General features: G+C 40.8%; 1 protein-coding gene across 1 annotated transcript in view; it reads right to left on the bottom strand.

Annotated features, from left to right (window-relative positions):
• Positions 1-13537, bottom strand: part of RFX7 (regulatory factor X7) — a 107113-nt gene extending 93576 nt beyond the window's left edge. The window contains exon 1 of the mRNA XM_034782888.1: positions 13034-13537. Within this exon, the coding sequence (XP_034638779.1) occupies positions 13034-13188 (155 nt within the window). The 5' untranslated portion in view covers positions 13189-13537. The remainder of the gene's footprint in view (positions 1-13033) is intronic.
• Positions 13538-19416: the final 5879 nt, after the last annotated feature.

Below are 19416 nucleotides of genomic sequence, written 5' to 3'. Positions count from 1 at the left end.
CCTCGTCATCCATGACTTTGTCCTCTGGGTTGAGTCCACTGTCCACCGCCAAGAGCCCTATGGCTACATCGGCAGGGCTGGAGGCAGTGGAGTCACCACCAAGGATAGCGTCCAGCTCCTTATAGAAACAGGAGGTCTTTGGCACAGCACCAAAGCGATGGTTGGCCTCCCTTGCCTTCTGGTATGCCTGCCTCAGCTCCTTTATCTTCGCATGGCACTGATGCAGGTCCTGTTCGTAGCCCTTATCCAACAAGCCACAAGAAATCTGACCATAGGTATCCAAGTTCCTATGGCTAGACCAGAGCTGGGACTGCACAGCCTACTCTCCCAACAGTGCCAGCAGATCAAACAACTCAGGTGTGCTCCAAGCAGGAGAGCGTTTGCCATGTGGAGCTGCCATGGTCAGCTGGGAAGATGCAATGTGACCACTCCACACCGAGCAAACAGGAAATGGAATTTCAAAAATTCCTGGGCCTTCAGAGTGGGAGGGGCAGATGCCTGTGTACCTGGGTGCAGGGCAGCAGAGTTCAAACTGCTGACCAGAGCGGTCAAGATGGGCATTGTGGGACACCTCCTGGAGGCCATTTACAGCGACATAACCAAGCGCGGTGTCTACACTGACACTTTGTTGATATGACTTTGCCACAAAAAACTCTACACCTCTCAGCGAGGTGGTTTTATTTTGTCGGCAAAGCAGGAGAGTTTTGTTGGCAGAAGGAGCATTGCAGTGTGTACAAACTGTGTAGTGTGGACAAGGCCATAGTAAAGTTATGTTTCCAGAAAGCCAGCTTTATTCTCAAGGTGTAACATTAGTACCTACAGGGACTAGATGCCTTAGGGCATTGCAAATGAGATACAGTCTTTCACTTGTAAAGTCACCAGTGTGAATCCTGCCCAGCTCAGCAGGGACAAAAACCCTGTTCAACTCTAATGCATGTTTGGCTTCCATATGAGCTTGGTAGTCCCAGTTCCAGCTCCCATATCACAATCTTACCATCATGGTCTACACTAGCTTGTAAACTCTTTGGGGCAGGGATTCTCTCTTACTATGTATTTATCCAATGTCTAGCACAATAGGACCCTGATCTGATAGTCTTCTAGTGAGAGTTCTAGCACTACCTGCCACAAACATCATATTATTCAAAGTTGCACAAGTACTGGTAGCTTGAACCATTTCAGTGAAAAAAGGCTCATCATGCTAGAGCCAATCTCATTTTTGGGGGGGTCTGGCTCATGATTTTTTAAATTTCTGGTACTGGCAGTACATTACAGCAGAGTTCTGAACAGCAACGAGGGTGAGGCAATCTGTTTCTCTGACCGTGGTTTCAGCATTCTCTGGAGAACAAGAACTGTTCTATGGTAAAGTAACCCTTTCTGGGGATTGGAATAAAACTGCTTAACACTTACAGTGGTGGCATGCCTCAAGGCTGATCCTAAAGCTGGTAACATCATTGAGGCTGTCAGACAGAAAAGAGGCAATTTTCAGATTTTACATCAGAAGTTTATCGCTTGGTAGTAGGGATCCCCATTTTTAAAATACAAGTATTGGCAATGCATTTACACACACCTTCCTTAATAAAGATATCACTATTCAACTGCAACACGCAGTGTCATCCACAGTACTGAAAGTTTAAAATGTTTTACTTCTTTGTTATTAAACATGTCAGGGCTCTTTGAGTCAGCTTGGGATATTTATTCAAAACAAACAGAACCAGACACTGAATCCTAAAACATTGTCTTGTTTTGGGAAAAGGGAGTTGGCATTCCAACATTACCATTAACAATATAACCAAAGCAGATTTTTTTTTTAAAGGGTGCTTACAGTCCGATCCACAGAACACTTAACCCCAGATAAAGTTTAGAGACTTCAAGTTCTGGGCCTCATGTGCCTTTAACCTCACTAAGTTATTACTTATTTCTATAGTGTTCCTCCCCAAAATGCTGCATAATGTAATTCAGCTTTTGGTCTCTATTTTAATATGATACCAATTTTTTAAAAAGGAAAGCTGAAGGTCTGCAGAGGGGTTGCCAAATTAAAACAGAAAAAAATGCTGAAGTAGTGTTTTCAGATGACTTTTGAACACGGGCAAGGAGCAGCTGTGGAAGATGTTCAGCAGGAACAAGTTACAGACGCTAGGAACCACTGCATCAGTAGCACAAACTCCTGCCAACCCAAAGCAGGTGCTGCTGGAGCACAGGCTTCCTGCCGGATGTAGTACTAGGTGGTGCTCTCAAATGTACCTAAGCAATTGCTGGCTTTAAATTTAAAAAAATATATATTCACCATTATAAACAACCAGTGTAATGTAACTGGGATGGGCAGCAGTAGTGCTGCTACTGTTTGCATTAACAGGGAAGTTTTAATAACCTGACAGTGGCAACTGTACATGTTGCTGGTACAAAGTCACTGGAGTATGGATGCGGCCCATATATATTTCTCATCTGAAAATGAATATTTTGTTCCATGTCTGAACCACCTGGCTGACCATCAAAAGAATGTGTTCAAAAAATAATGATAAAGTTTATAACTACTTTCAAACTTCCCCTGTAAGTGAAGATATGAATCCTAGCTAGCAACCAGACTTCTCTTTTTGGAAATGAGGCATCGTGACAACGAGCAGCAATATCAACCAAGAACACCTCCAGGGGGAAAATTGGGCTTGAAAGGTCTATCAGGCAAGATAATTGTGAAACACCACCTCAATACGCTATTCCACAGTAAGAAAAGATATCATATCATATGTACATGAAGACAGGATAAAACCTGCCAGGATGCCACATTTCATGTCCTCAGAGAGGGCACACAGTGTCACCAATTTACTCTGATTCTGGATACAATCCAAACAACTAGAGGGCCATTCCAAATGTACCAACAATATCCCTTAGTTATAAGGCCCAGATTTTTAAAGCTATTTAGGCATTGTTGCGCTCAGCGCTGCAACGCCTACCTGATTTAGGAGCCTAAGTCTCATTTTCAAAAGGGATCTAGGCACATAGGAGTCTAAATTCCAAAGTGCATACAACCCGTCTGAAATTGAGATTTAGGCTCCTAAACCAGTTAGCCATTGCAATGCTGACTACAGCAACGAAGTAGCTTTAAAAATCTGGTCCTAAAGCAACAGCTCCAGTCACTTACATGAAGCCTTGATGGGAAGTTCAGTAAGGCCAAAATGGCCACCTAACCCTTTTCTGAAGCCAGCACAACATCATTTTACTGCAACAAGCATAGTTTTAACTCTGTACAGATACCTGAATCCAGATGAGACTCATCTATCGTAGTGCAAATGAATCTGAAAAGCATTAAAGTAGTATTGCAAACTAAATAAGCAAGATACTCAGAGTGATACAGGTGTAAGAAATGTAAGAAGTTTATACAAAACCACAGTTTAACTACGTAGACTGCACACTAGCCGTGTACTATAGTATCCAACTGAAATAGCAGTGATCAAACAGAATACAACCCATTTTTGCTTAAATAACAGAGTGGAGGAAATCAAGCTTTAATTTTCTACAGTTATTGTATGTAACAAATGGCATGAGTTTAATAAGTACAAGAGAACTAGTTCAGATGTATATTGGATTTTTATAGTCAAATGTTTTCAAAATTATTTTCATTTAATTTCTCAGTTATAGTTTCAACCCCCATTATCTTATTCTCTTTCCTAGATTGTGCTTTTCTTCCCAGTTCTTTGTTCTTGCTGGTTCAGGGAATTTTGGCTCAAACCAATACAGGAGAAACAAAGCACTGACTTCTGTGCTTAACTGAGGAAAGAAAATAATCCCTGTATAACTCTGAAAGCAAAGTATTTAGTACACATACTGAAAAACTGAAGATAGGTTTAAAGGTAACTATCCTCCTGGTAACATCATTACCATTAAAGACAGATGCACATCATAAAGAAAGGGTTGTTCAACCAATTTTTCCCCCTAGTTTTTTTCACACATTACCACTAGAAACAAGCTTACAGTACAGTCTGGCATGAATCGTCACTGTTGACCACAAAGGGGAAAACCCGCAACTGACCTATTTCATACCTACAGTATGTAAACAATTTTTATCCAGAAAAAGTCTCTGCAGTTGATAGGAATATACTAAACAGAATTTTAGTATTCAGAATTGTTAAAATTACAAAAAGTTTTTACTACCTGCAAAAAAATGTTGGTTTTGTACAGAGTTTATTCTTGCAATATTAAATTCAAGAATTAGCCAATTTGATTAATTAAATAGCTCCAGCTTCCGAAAGTCAGCAATGAAATTTATGCTTCACAGCAAGGGATAGGACTACTCAAAAGCAGGGGCCATATGTTAGATCTACTCATGGACCCCCTCCCTCCCATATGAAACTGCACAGACCACCTCCCCATCCTGTTTCACTTGTATAACATCTCTATGGCAATTATAGCAAATAATGACATGGAAATAGTATCTGACAGCTTTGAATTAATTTTTAGCTATCTTAATGATTTAGCAGGTAGAAAGTGCAGCTCTTGTTAGTAGTCAATGAAAGCTCACTGATAATCTGATGGCTAGCAACTAGCTTCCTATTTACTTATAGGTAAATTCAAAGTTTTCCTATTAACCAATAAAGGTCTATAAGGGTTGGAACCTAGAATCTGAGAAATGGCTTCTCTCCCTACGTTCTTCCACAACGAAGATCTGTTGAGGGACTAGAGCAAGAAGTTCCAACACTCAAAAGTATGGAGGTTGGTGGCAGGGTATTTCTGGAAAACTCCAGACTTCACTTCCCTTGTAAGTCTGCAACAGCTCCTTTCTGCTGACCTTTGGGGTAGAATTTTCTCAGTAGGAATGGCAGGACTGCTGCATTTTTATTTATTCCTTTGATTTATGCTGAACGTGGTCAACTAAAATTTGCCACTGTTGTGAGACTTTTTGCACCAGGTGCCCTGAGATATTCTAATAGGTGCCTTTTTATAAAGACAAAGTATGTATTTGTATCTATCTATTTTACAGTTGTATCAGCTTCTTAGAACTATTTTAAATTAATTAATTAACACGAGGAATGGACTGAACAAAAAACACAGATTTGGATCCTGATCTGAATTTTGCAGCTCTACCCCAATTCCAAATATTTCTGTTTGGCAAAATGTGCAGAATTAGGGTAAGAAGAGAAAGCAACATACATTAGTCATGGAAGCTGCAATCCCTTCTTTCAGGACGACAAAAATATTTCAGTGCTTTCCATGCAATTCTGGTCAGATGAATTTAAAATTAAAGTACAATCTCCAGTAGCAGTATATTTTTTATTAAAATTATACAGCAGCTGGAAACAAAACTGGGAGTATTTTTAAAAATGTATATCAAGATTTGGGGTCAAACTTCCCACTAGCATACAGACAGGTGCAACTCCAATTAAATCAATTGAATTGCACCAGTTTACAGGGAATTTGGCCTTTAGGGCTCAGGGGAGGGTAGATTATCAGCTGAGATGACAGTCCAGACAATTCTTTGCTTATTAAAAATGAATTAGAAATGTATTCTGTGTTACAATGTTGCACCATCTGACTTGCTGTAACAAAGAGAAAAAGAAAACACCTGTGGTGGAAAGTGAAATGTTTGTGAAAAAAAGAAATCAAATGTTTATGCTGTGAGGTCAACAATTTAATGCTCTCCTATATATTTTAAATGAAGTTAACAGTAGTGGCTCTTTGCCAAATCTCTTATTATTTGAATATGATTTTTCAATACATTTCATTAGCTCAGTGTTTCAAAATAAATGTGAAAAAGGCTGGGTCTGATTCTCCTACAGGCAGCTTTGCAATGGCTCACTTCTGCAAAGTTATTTCTGCCATACTCAGAAAGTCAGGATCTTTTATAAAACCTCAGCTCGCTCTCAAAGGTTACATAAAGGTCAGTTTTCATTTTATTCAGATTATCTTCTAACCTTGTAAAAAAATGCCCCCAGACCTAGAGAGACTGCCTTGTCCTGGTGGGTACTCCCCATTTTGAAAAGTTGCTTCTCCTTACTCCGCTCTCCCCGCCCCCACCTTTGCAGTCGCTGCCAAATGCCATTTATGCAGCTAAGTTTGCCCATTCCCTAAGGACAGAGTCGCAGGCTGCACCTGTTGATGGGAGGGATGTTGAGGACGCAGAGTTTGCCAAGAGCAGCTCCTTGCCATTGTAAGAGGCAGAGCGCTTTCTTAACCAGCTAAATGAGGGAAGACATTTTAGATGAGCAGGTGTCCTGAGGAGGAAGTCTCCCTGAGGAAGAAGGTATTCCCTTCTCCACCTCCTCCCCCTTCACATGATAGATGTGGGGCTAGCCAGCTCTCATGGTCAAGGGGCAGGCTACCTCCATTCATTGATCAAGGATGGAACACCCATTTCCACACCCAACTAAGGTAAAAGGGTGACAGGCAGATGGTGCCTACCCAATCTGGAGAGAACAAGCAGTTACACCCAGATAACTCCAGCCAGAGAGGACTGATCAGGCTGACCCACATTGCAGCCAGCATGCACTGACCTAAAAAGTACACCGTCTACAATTCATTATGTATACAGTAACAGCAATATGTTCTGGACAGGAAGTCTCCCTACACAGCCTATGACAGTAGAGCCACAAAACCAAGAAAAACTGAGTTAGCTACAATAACACTTGGCAATTTTACAGTACCTCTTATTTGAGGATCTCAAAAGTACTTTACAAAGGTGGGTAAACATCTCCATTTTACATATAGGGAAACTGAGGCACAAGCATTGGCATGACTTGTTCAAGATCACATATGCAAGGGACTACAGGAACAGTGATAGAGTTAGGAGCATAACTACAGGTTTGGTCTACACTTAAAAATTAGGTTGATGCAGCTACATTTGCCAGGGTCTGAAAAAACCCACACCCCTGACCAAAACAGCTGTGCCAACCTAGCTCCCTGTGTAGACATAGCTATATTGACAGAAGAATGCTTCCATTGACATAGCTAATTTTGTATGGGAAGGTGATCCTACACCAATGGAAAAACCCATTCCAGTGGTATAGACTGCATGTACTCTACAGGGTTATGCCAGCACAACTATGGCAACACAGCTATGCTGGCATAGCCTCTGTTGTGTAGATACAGCCCAAGTAACCTACTTCCCAGTCCCCTACTCTAGTCATTAGACCATCCCTTTCACTTAATTCTTTATTTGTCCCATAGTTGCTAGGTATTACAAGGGCCTCGGACTACGCTGCATTGCACAGAGCTCAATCAGACAAAAACAATACATAGATACACACATTATTACAAGTCATGGAAGTCTTCAGATACTGTCTGTACAGACACTGTCACCATTTTGAAGTATTCTGTTTGTTACACCTGTCTCCTTCCAGATGCAGAGGATCTGCACTCTGGCTGGGATTGTTGGAGGACACTAAGGGAGTTAGGTATCCGAATATCAATGAAATTTAATGCGTTGCTCCTAACTCCATAGAGTCCTTTGAAAATCCAAAACTGCACCTTTATCAATAGTCAGGTTAGGAAGCAAAACTCAAACAGATAAGTCTTCTTACTCATTAGCCAAGTATACATTTTAATGTATGCTGTAGCCCCTTGTATTTACAGGGCATCTGTGAAGCTGTACTGCTTCTATGCTGTTGATGACCCATGTCGTTAGCAGCATGTCAATATCTTAACAGCAAGACTAATACAACCTAGATATTGAGCCAAATTCATCCCCAATACAACTCCACTGACTTACACCAGGGATAATCTTGGCCTACTGTGTTGGTAGATTTAACTTGGTGGTAGATTTAACAATCAAATATACAGAAAGTCACCATGACTACAAAATTCCAATAAATATGAGAGACCAACCCCCCTCAGCACTGAAATACCAAGTTTAGTGGATGGGGAAATTAAGAGTATCTTGTTGATAAAGTTTATATCTATACTAATTTTTTTCCCTTTGGATTAAAACAATTTAGTTTTGGGACTTTTATATAGTAAAAAACAATGTTTCCCAAATTATGGCAGATTCTCCTTGAGGAGGCATGAAGGAGTAGCTGGGTGTGAAAGGGCCTGCAGACAAACTCAAACTGTTCTCCAAAGTTTCAGCATTTCTCCCCCCACCCCCAATAGTTTTTAGCCACCATGATTGCAGAAGAAATCTGTCAAACATGTTTGAGCCTGAGTTTGCAGAGAGTCTGAAATAATAACTCTGAGGTGTGAACTGCCCCATTCATTTCAATAGTGATTTTTTAAATGTCAACACTTAACTATTTCACTGCCCATCAAAGCATGCAAAAAAGGAGAGATTCAAATTATGAAGGCCCACACCAGTGTTTTCCAAAGCACGGGGCATGAAGAGTTATCTGCAATGTATGAGCACCAGACATATTAATTAAGAGAGGTGTGATTGCAGGGGATGTGTGACTTGTTTCACTAGCCAGAAGAGGGGCTGTGCTTTCAAGAAATTAGGAACAATTGATATAAAATCCAGCCTAGTTTCTTAGAACAAAAACAAGAGTCTAAAATGAACAAGGGCCCAATTCAACTCCCACTGACTTCAATGGGACTTAAACTGGGCCCTACCACACATTGGAGTTTGCCACTAAGCAGCCCAGCTCATGCAGTCTTGGCATAGTGCACCATACTACTAACTAAAAGACAGATCTGAGAACAAAATTATGATCAGAAACCCATACCCAGTGCTGCTTAGACAGACTGCGAATGCTTTGTGTTCTAAACTCCACACTAGTCCTCAGTGCGTTTTTTATGTCTGACATGGGGAAAAAAGCCTTCACCTCTCATGCAGAATTAATAAATCCAAATCATAACAGATGCCTTAAGGACAAAAATGAACTGCTAGGATCTAGGCTAGGTAAGCAAACCCAGGGCCTGACTACATGTGCGGATGTAAACAACAGAAGACAATTTACAACAACAGTAAACACGTATTTAATTTAATAATTTTTGCCAAACAGTCAAAATAAGGATCAAGAAAACAAAACAATTTCCACTAGCTATAGGATGTGAACTGGACCATGTGAATGGGGTAGTAAGAGAGGGTTGAAATTGCCTAAAATCATTGGGGCTACTGTTTACTGCACATAGTCCAGAATGTCAGCAAATACTTTTCTTTGTTTGCAATCCAAATTTCTTAATCTCTATCCACATCATTTTTATGCATGTCCAGTACTGTCTGATTTTTTCCACCAATAGGATATTCTCTAGCAATCTAATGGAACTATGAGTCGACTCAAAATCCATAGCAGTATGTTTGTGTACACAGATTCCATATATAAATAAAACACTTATTTGATAATACTATATTCTCACTCCAAAAAATTAATTGAAATTCCATTAGTCTATATGCACAGACAGCTAAACAGGGTAAGGTTTTCCCTCCTCAGGCTTTAGTGTCTGGACAAAAAGCTATTAATATAAAAGCTTTAATGAATCTACAGTGAAATGCAAATAAGCATATTGAGGCCCAATGTCCAGGGAAGACTAAGGCAATTTACAAACCCTGATATTAATCAGAGAGTCTAGGCTCTGTAAAGACAGGTTCTTTCTAGTCTAGACTTCTAATCCGTCATTGGGAAAAGAAATCTAATATTAATTTCTGTTCTTTTCATCAGCACTGTAAGAACATATCCAATTGTCAGAGCAAGTTATATATGCGATACAAAAAATAAAAATGGACAACACTTCATTGGGCCCATTCAAGCGGGTCAGCTGAAAAAAACAATTCTGTGGATAGACAATACAGAATCCTTAATCTTTTAATCAGGCAAGAGTTAATAAGCCATAACTATCCAACATACCTGTACACAGACATGATTGTAATGCTAATGCTTCCTGATCATTTTAAAAACATTTCTACCCCTCCAATGGGCACTTAAAGTGCGAATAAAAATATTAACTTAAAATGCTGCTAAATACTTTTGAAAGTCTTCAATCTGCATGCCAACCATGCTGTGAACCTTAAACACTAAAACTTAATCCAGTGTTTAGTTTTAAAGAGATACTAGATACAGAAGAGTTACTTCTTTCCTCAAACTGCATTTTAATTTAATAAACAGAACAAATTAACTATGAGCTAAGATAATGAATAACTCATTGTCCTGCAAGAGGCCTACATCACATACTATATTTATATTTGTCTGTACAGTGGAAGGACAGGCACAGACTTGTTTGTGATCAGCAAGTCCAGTATTTCAGTAGCTGCTATATCCTGCTATACTATTTTGATTGAAAATATGTTTTGCATACTAGAAACACATCTTTTAAACTAAAAATGTCCATCCACTATACTTGCAAATGGGGGGGGGGGGGGTGGAGAGAGAGAGACAGATAAAACAGTGAAGACAATGCTGAAAGGTACTCATTTAATGTGTTAAATCCTTCAGGAGTTAAAAAACACTGACCTCCTAAAACAAAAAATGTAGGAGAAAATACTCTTCTTAACAGTGATAAGTTAAAGCTACCCATAAAGATGGAATCTGGTCATTTTAGTATTATTCTCAAGAATAGCTTGTACAATACATTAACTGCCAGTACACTCCACCTACTGTAAACAGTACTAATTCTTGGGTTGGGAGCAGGGAAGAAGTGAGTTTCCAATGCATGATATAACTACTGTATGTATATTACTTTTCTTTTGCAAAACTACCTTAATTTCTGGTTAATAAGAATAACTAAATCTGCACTAATATAGTATATAAGACACTAGTAAATATTAACAAAAACAAAAAAATCAGACGTTCAGGTGAAGACTGCTTGCTAGAAGTACAGTACTAAGAGAACACAAGGATTTCTAATGTTAGCTCTCCACAGTCAGAAAAACAAAATTTAAAGTAGGGTTTGAAAATTTAGTGCAATTTTATTATAAATAAGTTGTTTCACATATTATATGTTTACAGTATAATATGCAAGTACTGATATTGTCTGGAAGAGCTGCAGAAGTTTTAGACCTGTCAAAAAAGCTGTAAGGACAGTCAAGAAGTAAAGGTCATGTGTATATGAAGGATGGCTAATCAACTATCTACTAATTCTACAAGCCATATTGGGAGAGGAGACAACCACAATGTACTGGCATTTTTGAAACTTCTGATTGTTTCAGATACTTTGTACTAGCTTATGCATCACCATTTGGTGAAGCTAATAAAGTTCTTTTGTACTGAAAGTGAAGAAAAGTTATTTACTCAAACACGTTACGTATTTGAACCAAGCTATCTTTGAATGTAATGTTATAATACCAAAGTCTCTTTTTAAAAAGCAAGTTCTTATTAAAGGAGAGGTTTTACTTAGTAGCCATTTTGTCTTCAACTTGGACATGATACCTAATCTGAATGCAATGTAAACATGCTGTCTGAGAAGCTGATTTCCAAATACCATGTTGATGGGAAGAGAAGGGGTAAAACATAAAATATGTACCCAAAAACCTATTATAAATCAGAATAATCTGAAGGTAACACAATCAGAACATCCAGGAAATTCATCAGTTAATATTGTCTCCTTAAGTCACCTCACTGCACACAAAAACTAAACAAAAGGCTGTGTGTGTGCATTAAGGACAGATAATGTGATTTACAGTTTAATTTTAATTTCTTAGGTTTTTTTATATCAGTTTAACTACATAACAACCCCCCTAATAATATTTTTAATATTTTTGGACTTCCTTTTAAAATCCATATTAATTCAATATACCATAAAAGCTAACTATAGTATGAAGCACTATAAACACTGGATCAGTTCACTGGCTATTAGGCATCCATAATATGGATGCTGCAAAAGGCAAAAATTATTGTACATATGCAATTCCCAATTTTCAAAATGTACCCAAAGGGCTTAATCCACATATTGCAGGTGCCAGGCCCTTGCAATACTTCAAATAAAAAAATTGCTTTGTTTTGAGAGTGGAGGACAAACTAAACTCAATAAACTTTTTTAAAACTAGTTTTTAAAAACTAATATTAAATTCAGCAGAATGCGGGTTTACTGTGAGGTGATTTTGTTTAAAATTTGTAATAAAAATTGGATTCTTGGAAATGTCACCATGCCAAGTTTTAGCCCAGATCACATTTTAATTGCAAACCCATGGAAATAGAGGTTTATAATAGGAACACTGATACAATCTTTATTATGACATTTGCACACCTTGATGCATTAATACTTTGTATTATTGGGGGATGAGATGAATTCATATATCAAAAAGAGCCTATTAATAAGCAGAAAACAATATTCAATTATTAAGATACCTTAAATAGGTGAGGCTATATCCATTATCTTAACACAAACCTACCATAACTACCATTATCTCTGGATACAATGAATGTAAACATAGCCAACCAAAGCCTTAAGTACATTTGACTGTATATAATTCCTGGGGGAAAAGGCTGGTATCCTCTAAATAAAAGAGATACAAATGTATGTGTGTAGTACAATATATATAGAATACACACAGGTGTGGGTATATTATATATATTTCCAAAAGGTGCGTTCTTCCCAGGAAATGCAGAACCACCACCTCTCCTAAATGGTTTATAATCTTGAATAAACACTGCAAAAACATGTAGGGGAGGTAACTAATCCTACAGATGAACAGGTTTTGCGTTGCCTATTAATATTCTTACGGACAATGGTCCGTCTGGCTGAAATTCACAATACGCTTCTTCCTCTGTGTGTGTGTGGGGGGGGGGGGTCTCTCTCTCTCTCTGCAAAGCCAAGTAAACACATTTTCCATTCCCCATCCCCCACCCCTCAGATACACACCACCATCATGCAGTGCAAGTTATCTCCCAACCTCCTTTCTTTTAAATGCACCAAGTGTTTCGATCCCTATAGATTTTAAGCAACTTGTTTTTCTGCAGCTCTAAAAAAAAAACATTTAACATTTATTTTCGGGGGGTGGGGAGGGTGGTTTCAGAGGTGCACACTGAGGAACGATTTGCCCCAAAATAACCCCCCAAAACAATGTCAAGGGCCCTATCAGCGAGCCCCAGGCTCTGGCAGTGCACATGCGGCGCCTGCACGAACAAATCTCCGGCTCAGCGCTAAGCCAGCGTGCCATGGAGGCTGCTGCTGCTCTTACCAGATGGAGTTCTTGATTTTGTGTTGCAGCGCGTTGGCTTCCGTCCCTTGCAGCCCGGGCACCAGAGCTGGCAAAGCCCCCCCTGGCGCGGGGGTGCCGGGGAGCTGCGGCGGCGGCGGCTGCTGGGGATCAGGTTGCTGTTCTTCTGCCATCATCGCCGGCGGAGGGGTGCGGGAGAGGGAGCGGGCGCGAGCGGCGCTGGAGACACTAGGCCTTCACCCCAGCACTCGAGTGAGTCGCCTTTCCCTGCTGCCTGGGGGACATCACGGAGGAGAAGCCGCGCCGGGTCCAGCCGCTGCTACGCCCGAGGGTGGGGAGCCTGCCCGAGGGGAAGGCGCATCGCGGCGCTGCCCCGCGCTCTGGGGTCGCTGCGGGCTCGCCGCCGCCGCCCCCCCAGCACCTGGTCCCGCTGCAGCCCCAAAGCAGCCCGCACAGCGCTGCCTGCCGCTTGTCCTGCCGCTGCTCTGCCAGGCGAAGGCAGCCCGTGCGCGCAGGCTCACTGCCGCCCTGTGCAGACAGCAACAACACGGCTCAGACACAGGGGGGGCGAGGGAAGGAATAACCAGGGCAGGGACCCAGCCAGCGGTAGCCGGGCGGCAGGGGGGGGAGAGTTGACTCCCGCAGCAGCGTGCCTCAGGCTCCAGGCAGCACTGCAGACTGAGGGGGGAAAGGAGCGCCCTGCCCTTGATTCCGGCTGGCTGTGTCAGTGGGTGTCCATGCTGTTTGTGCAGGATTATGCAGTGTTGCCAAGTGGCCATGCGAAGGAGAAGGCTGGGCAAGGCACTCCCTGCACTAGACACCCAGCAGCAGATCCAGATGCAATGGCATGGAGGCCGCCCCCCCTCCCCCCAGACACAGGGCAGCCTCTCACCTGCTACCCAGGAGTCGCAGGATGCATCACACCACTGAGAAGGGTCGGGGGAAGGGAGCTGGGGGAGCCCCCTCAGAAGAGCACTGGTAAAACGTGCCCCTAAACTGCACATCGTTGATTAGCCAAATGCATAGATTACATTTTTTGTGACTGGGTTGCTGCTTTAAATTGTTAGTCATACATACAGGGCCATAGGTCTGCATGGCCATTTTACGGATAAACACATCACAAGAAGGGTCCCTTGGAATGCCACATAGGTGCAGGGGTCTGCAAACGTGGATCAGATTGCTGGGTTAGGGCCCAGGGCCCAATCTGTAAATACATACAGTATCACCTAGCATTGTGTTTACTCACATTAACAGCCCCATTTCATTACAAACTATTCACTGTAGTAGGCAAAACACCTGTTGGTTAGAATTCACGCACACAATATTTAAGAATAACTGAGGTTGTATTGTACTTGCATACATAAATATGTAATTTAAATGTACACTCTGCCATACCAATTATCTAAACATGTCCTCCCTGATATTTTGTTATCAGCATTCTACTGCATATACAGAGATTCTCCAAAGTCAGGCAATATGGGTTAATGTTTGTGAAACAACATTTACAAATACTATTGTTTATTATTTTACAGTGCTCTGTGTTTCCTAGAAACCCCACAATAGAGAGAAAACAATGAATGATAGGCTTGATTCTCTCTTGCCCTGCAACCATTTAAGCACCCCAGTGGCATAAAGGTACCTTAAAGGCAGTGATCTCCTTTCCCTATTTGAGTCTTACCCCTAGTGTAGGGGCCTCCCTTTCTGGCTTAGAACCAATGAAATGGCTTTGTGGTGGCCCCCTTAAAGCTCTCAGCATAGGGGCATTCTGGATGAAAACTAGAGCAGTGCTGCACTCCACTTACTCTTGGCCTCCTATGGCTTCTATGGAGCTGTGGGCAGTGCAAACTTAGAGCAGCCTTGAGGCTGATCTAACATACAACAGCAGCTGGACTTGCTTCTGGCAGGATGGAAAATACAGGAGGCACAAAGTGTGCTAAGATCTACCTTTCACTCTCTCAGCATTCCTGTATTTATTGCCTCTCTGAGTGGAGAATCAAGCCGTATGATCCCCACTCCAAAGAGCTTACAAAACAAGAGCCCAATTTTGCAACTGGATCAACACATGTAGTATCTTAGACCTACGCAGAGTACTTTGAAAGCAGTGGGGCTTCACCCAAGTCTACCTGCATGCATCTCCATTGAATTCCATGAGATTTTATGCAGACATGGAGTCCAGACATGCAGCTCTGATTCAGGGTCAGAATCTAATTTCAGACAGGATGCAACAAAGTGACAGCAGCAAAACTGCCAAGGGAGGTTAAGGGAGGAAGGAGAGGGATAACAGTAACACTACGATGTAGTTATTCAGCACAGGCTTCCCTACCTCACAGGAGCATTGCAGATATAAATATATTAAAGATTGTAAGGTGCTCAGATACTACACTGATGGGTGCCAGAGAAGTACATTAGATAGATCAATGAGGAGTCTGGTGGCACCTTAAAGACTAACAGATTTTGTGGGTAAAAAACCCACTTTTTCAAGTGCATGGTATTGACACCTCCTCATCAGTTATTGGGAGTGGACCACATCCACCCTGATTGAATTGGCCTTCAACATTGGTCCTCCATTTGTAAGGTAACTCCCTTCTCTTCATGTGCCAATATATATTTATGCCTGTACACCGGACCCCCACTAGAATGCGCGTCTATATAGCGCAAATTCGCATATAACGCGATTGCAGCCATGGATCCCAAATTTAATTACTTTAATTGCAATTCATTTTAACGCAGTCCCCGCTATAACACGGTCCCTGCATTTACGCGGTACCATGCATGGATCCCAAATCCCGTGTTCTAGCGAGGGTCCAGTGTATCTGTAATTTTCACTCCATGCATCTGAAGAAGTGGCTTTTTTACCCATGAAAGCTTATGCCCAAATAAATCTGTTAGTCTTTAAGGTGCCACCAGACTCCTCGTTGTTTTTGTGGATACAGACTAACACAGCTATCCCTTTGATATGTCCAACCTCAGTTATGCACAAATATTATCCGTGTGTGTGTATTCTAACTAATAAGTTTTGTACCTACTACTCTGAGTAGTTTTTAAGGTAATGGGCTGTTCATGTTAGTAAACACAATGCTAAGTAATAAGCATTTAGATTGGAGAATATTTTGCAGGAAGACAATGAAACTGTGAGGTGGGCGGGGGCAGTCACTATCAAAAGGGACAGAAGTTCAAGTACCTAGGTTTAATAGTACAGAATAGTGGTGAACTCAACAATGAACGTATAAGCAGAACAGGAAAGGCACGGACTAAAGGGAGAGAAGTGAATGGAGTGATCTGCAATAGAAGAATGCCAATCAAACTGAAAAGGAAGATGTATAAGATGGTTATCAGGCCTGCACTTTCTTATGGCTCTGAATGCTGGGCACTGAGACAGGCACAGATCCTGAATACAGTGGAAATTAAAATGTGAAGATGGATGCATGAGAGTTACAAAGATGGACCATGTTTGGAGGTATGAGGGTGGAACCAATTATAGAAAAGATGAAGGGGCCCAGGCTTAAGTGGTATGGGCACGTGAAAAGAAGTCTGTAAGAATATATAGGAAACAGGGTGTTAAACTTAGAAGGATTTGATTAACTGTGGAGTTTCCAAAGAACTGCTTCAAGACAGGCTGGAATTGAGAAGAAGGACTTGAAGAGCCATAAACATAAACAAATCAGGGAAATACAACCTGGATGGAATTACTATAAGGTGGGGCATAACTGGTTGGAAATCTGTTCCCAGAGAGTAGCTATCAACAGTTCACAGTCAAGCTGGAAGGGCATATCAAATGGGGTCCTGTAGGGATTAGTTCTGGGTCTGGTTTTGTTCAGTATCTTCATCAATGATTTAGATAATGGCATAGAGAGTACACTTATAAAGTTTGCAGATGAGACCAAGCTGGGAGAGGTTGCAAGTGCTTTGGAGGATAGGATTAAAATTCAAATGATCTGGACAAACTGGAGAAATGGTCTGAAGTAAATAGGATGAAATTCAAAGTACTCCACTTAGGAAGGAACAATCAGCTATACACATACAAAATGGGAAATGACTGCCTAGGAAGGAGTACTGCATAAAGGCATCTGGGGGTCATACTGGACCATAAGCTAAATATGAGTCAACAGTGTAACACTGTTGCAAAAAAAAAAAAAAAAGCAAACATTGTTCTGGGCTGTATTAGCATGAGTGTTGTAAGCAAGACACAAGAAGTAATTTCTTCCACTCTACTCCACGAATGAGTAGGCCTCAACTGGAGTATTGTGTCCAGTTCTGGGTGCCACATTTCAGGAAAGATGTGGACAAATTTGAGAAAGTCCAGAAAAGAGCAACAAAAATTATTAAAGGTCTACTAATATGTCCTATGAGGGAAGATTGAAAAAATTGGGTTTGTTAATCTGGAGAAGAGAAGACTGAGAGGGGACATGATAACAGTTTTCAAGTACATAAAAGGTTGTTACAAGGAGGACGGAGAAAAAATGTTCTTCTTAACCTCTGAGGATAGGACAAGAAGAAATGGACTTAAATTGCAGCAAAGCAATTTAGGTTGTACATTAGGAGAAACTTCCTGTCAGGGTGGTTAAGCACTGGAATAAATTGCCTAGGGATGTTGTGGAATCTCCATCAATGGAGATTTTTAGGAGCAGATTAGACAAACACCTGTCAGGGATGCTCTAGAAAGCACTTAGTCCTGCCATGAGTGCAGGGGACTGGACTTGATGACCTCTCAAGGTCTCTTCCAGTCCTATGATTCTATGAAAAGATAGGAGATACCCAACTGAGGGAGTTTTTTTTTTCCATTTGTACATAAGTAGTAAGTGACTTAGTTGACTAATTTCTTGACAGCATCATGGAAATTGGGGGCCTAAAGAAGAGGGACTAAAATTTTATATTACACGCACACAGACACTCTCTCTCTGTCTCTTTCTCGCTCGCTCTCCCACCTCCTCCTCCGCTAGCTTTTGGAGATGAACGTTTATAAACTACTGCATTACCAATCAAAGCAAGACTTTACAAAAAAATAGCTCCTCCCTCTCTCTGTCATATTTCCTCTGCTCCTATGCATCAGTTTTGTTTACCTTATAAAATATTCTGTTCAAAATTAGAGAAGCTAAGTTCTCTCATTCTTTCCTTTTATTTAAAAAACAAAACAAAACTGTTCTTTTTTAGTCTAGAACTGAAAAATTCTAAAGGGACAGCCTCCAAAAGGAATTCAGGAAAGGGAAAGAAGAATGTAAGTAGCTCCTGCAAACAGGAGCAGTTAAGCAAAAAGGTCATTTGCTTAATCCTAAAAGTGCTACATTGAAAGTCCCTAAGTGCCAAACCTTTTTTGCAGCAAGACAATATTAACATGCTTGAAATGTTGTAGTATTTGTAAGACCAAGGTACATGTACCTAGCAAAATTTTCTAGCTTTGTAGCAATTTTCATTTTGATACAAACAAGGCAAGGTCTGCCCTCAGTCAGTGAGAGTGCTTGCACATACCTGAGAGCAGAATGTGACCCATGTCTGATCAAATGAACATATAAAACCTGAGTGGTCAGAACTTAGCTCACTAGGGTCTCAATCCTTAAAACATTCATGATGCATTTAGCTTTACCACCTTGAGTAGTCCCCCTGAAACTGATGGGACTACTCACAGTAGTAGAGGTAAGCACGCACACATAAGCATTTGCAGGATCACTGTCTGCCATAGTAAACTGGAAAAAATCCAAGCACTATTTCAACTTATTTTTTTTTAAAATGGTAATATTACTTTCAGTCTAAACCAAAACATACAGAGCAAGTCTGTTTCTGACATTATAGTAAATGAAATCAAATACTATGAAAAAATGTAAATGTTATTTTTGGAGTTTAGAAAACATAGGTAATATTTATCCCTGGTGAATTTAATTCCCTCTGGTATTCCTCCAGTGATTATACTGTAACCTCACATGCCTGCACACATATTAGCATCACTCAGCCAAAAGAAGACATCCAGCAACAAAAATGGAACTAGGTCCCATCTATTCTGTAAAAGCTATCATGCTGGGGGGCTCAGGTATAACAATATGTTTCCCCTATATAGTTAAACATGGCTCAGTATAAAGTTAGGTGGCAACAAGCCCTCTTCTAACTATATTTCCAAGCTTTGGTTAAGTTCGAGGTTTTAATATGCTCCAGGAATATTATTATATCATGTTTTAGTCCCATTTACCACACAAGACCTAACTATATTTAAATTCTGTTAGGGGACCACTGTGTTGTAACCATGTACCACTCCCCTCCGCAGTATCACAGTTTTATTTATTTTCAGAGTGGGTAATATAAGGACTTGGGAATTGGGCTGGACTTTCAGACCATATTTAATTCACAGAACTGGTCTGTGTGGCCTAAAAGCCAATGGCTGCACTCTTGCATCTCAGGATAAAACTCACCTTTTC

This window comes from Trachemys scripta, chromosome 10 (genome assembly GCF_013100865.1).
Source record: "Trachemys scripta elegans isolate TJP31775 chromosome 10, CAS_Tse_1.0, whole genome shotgun sequence".
Taxonomy (NCBI): domain Eukaryota; kingdom Metazoa; phylum Chordata; order Testudines; family Emydidae; genus Trachemys; species Trachemys scripta.
This window is presented reverse-complemented; position numbering and strand designations above follow the sequence as displayed.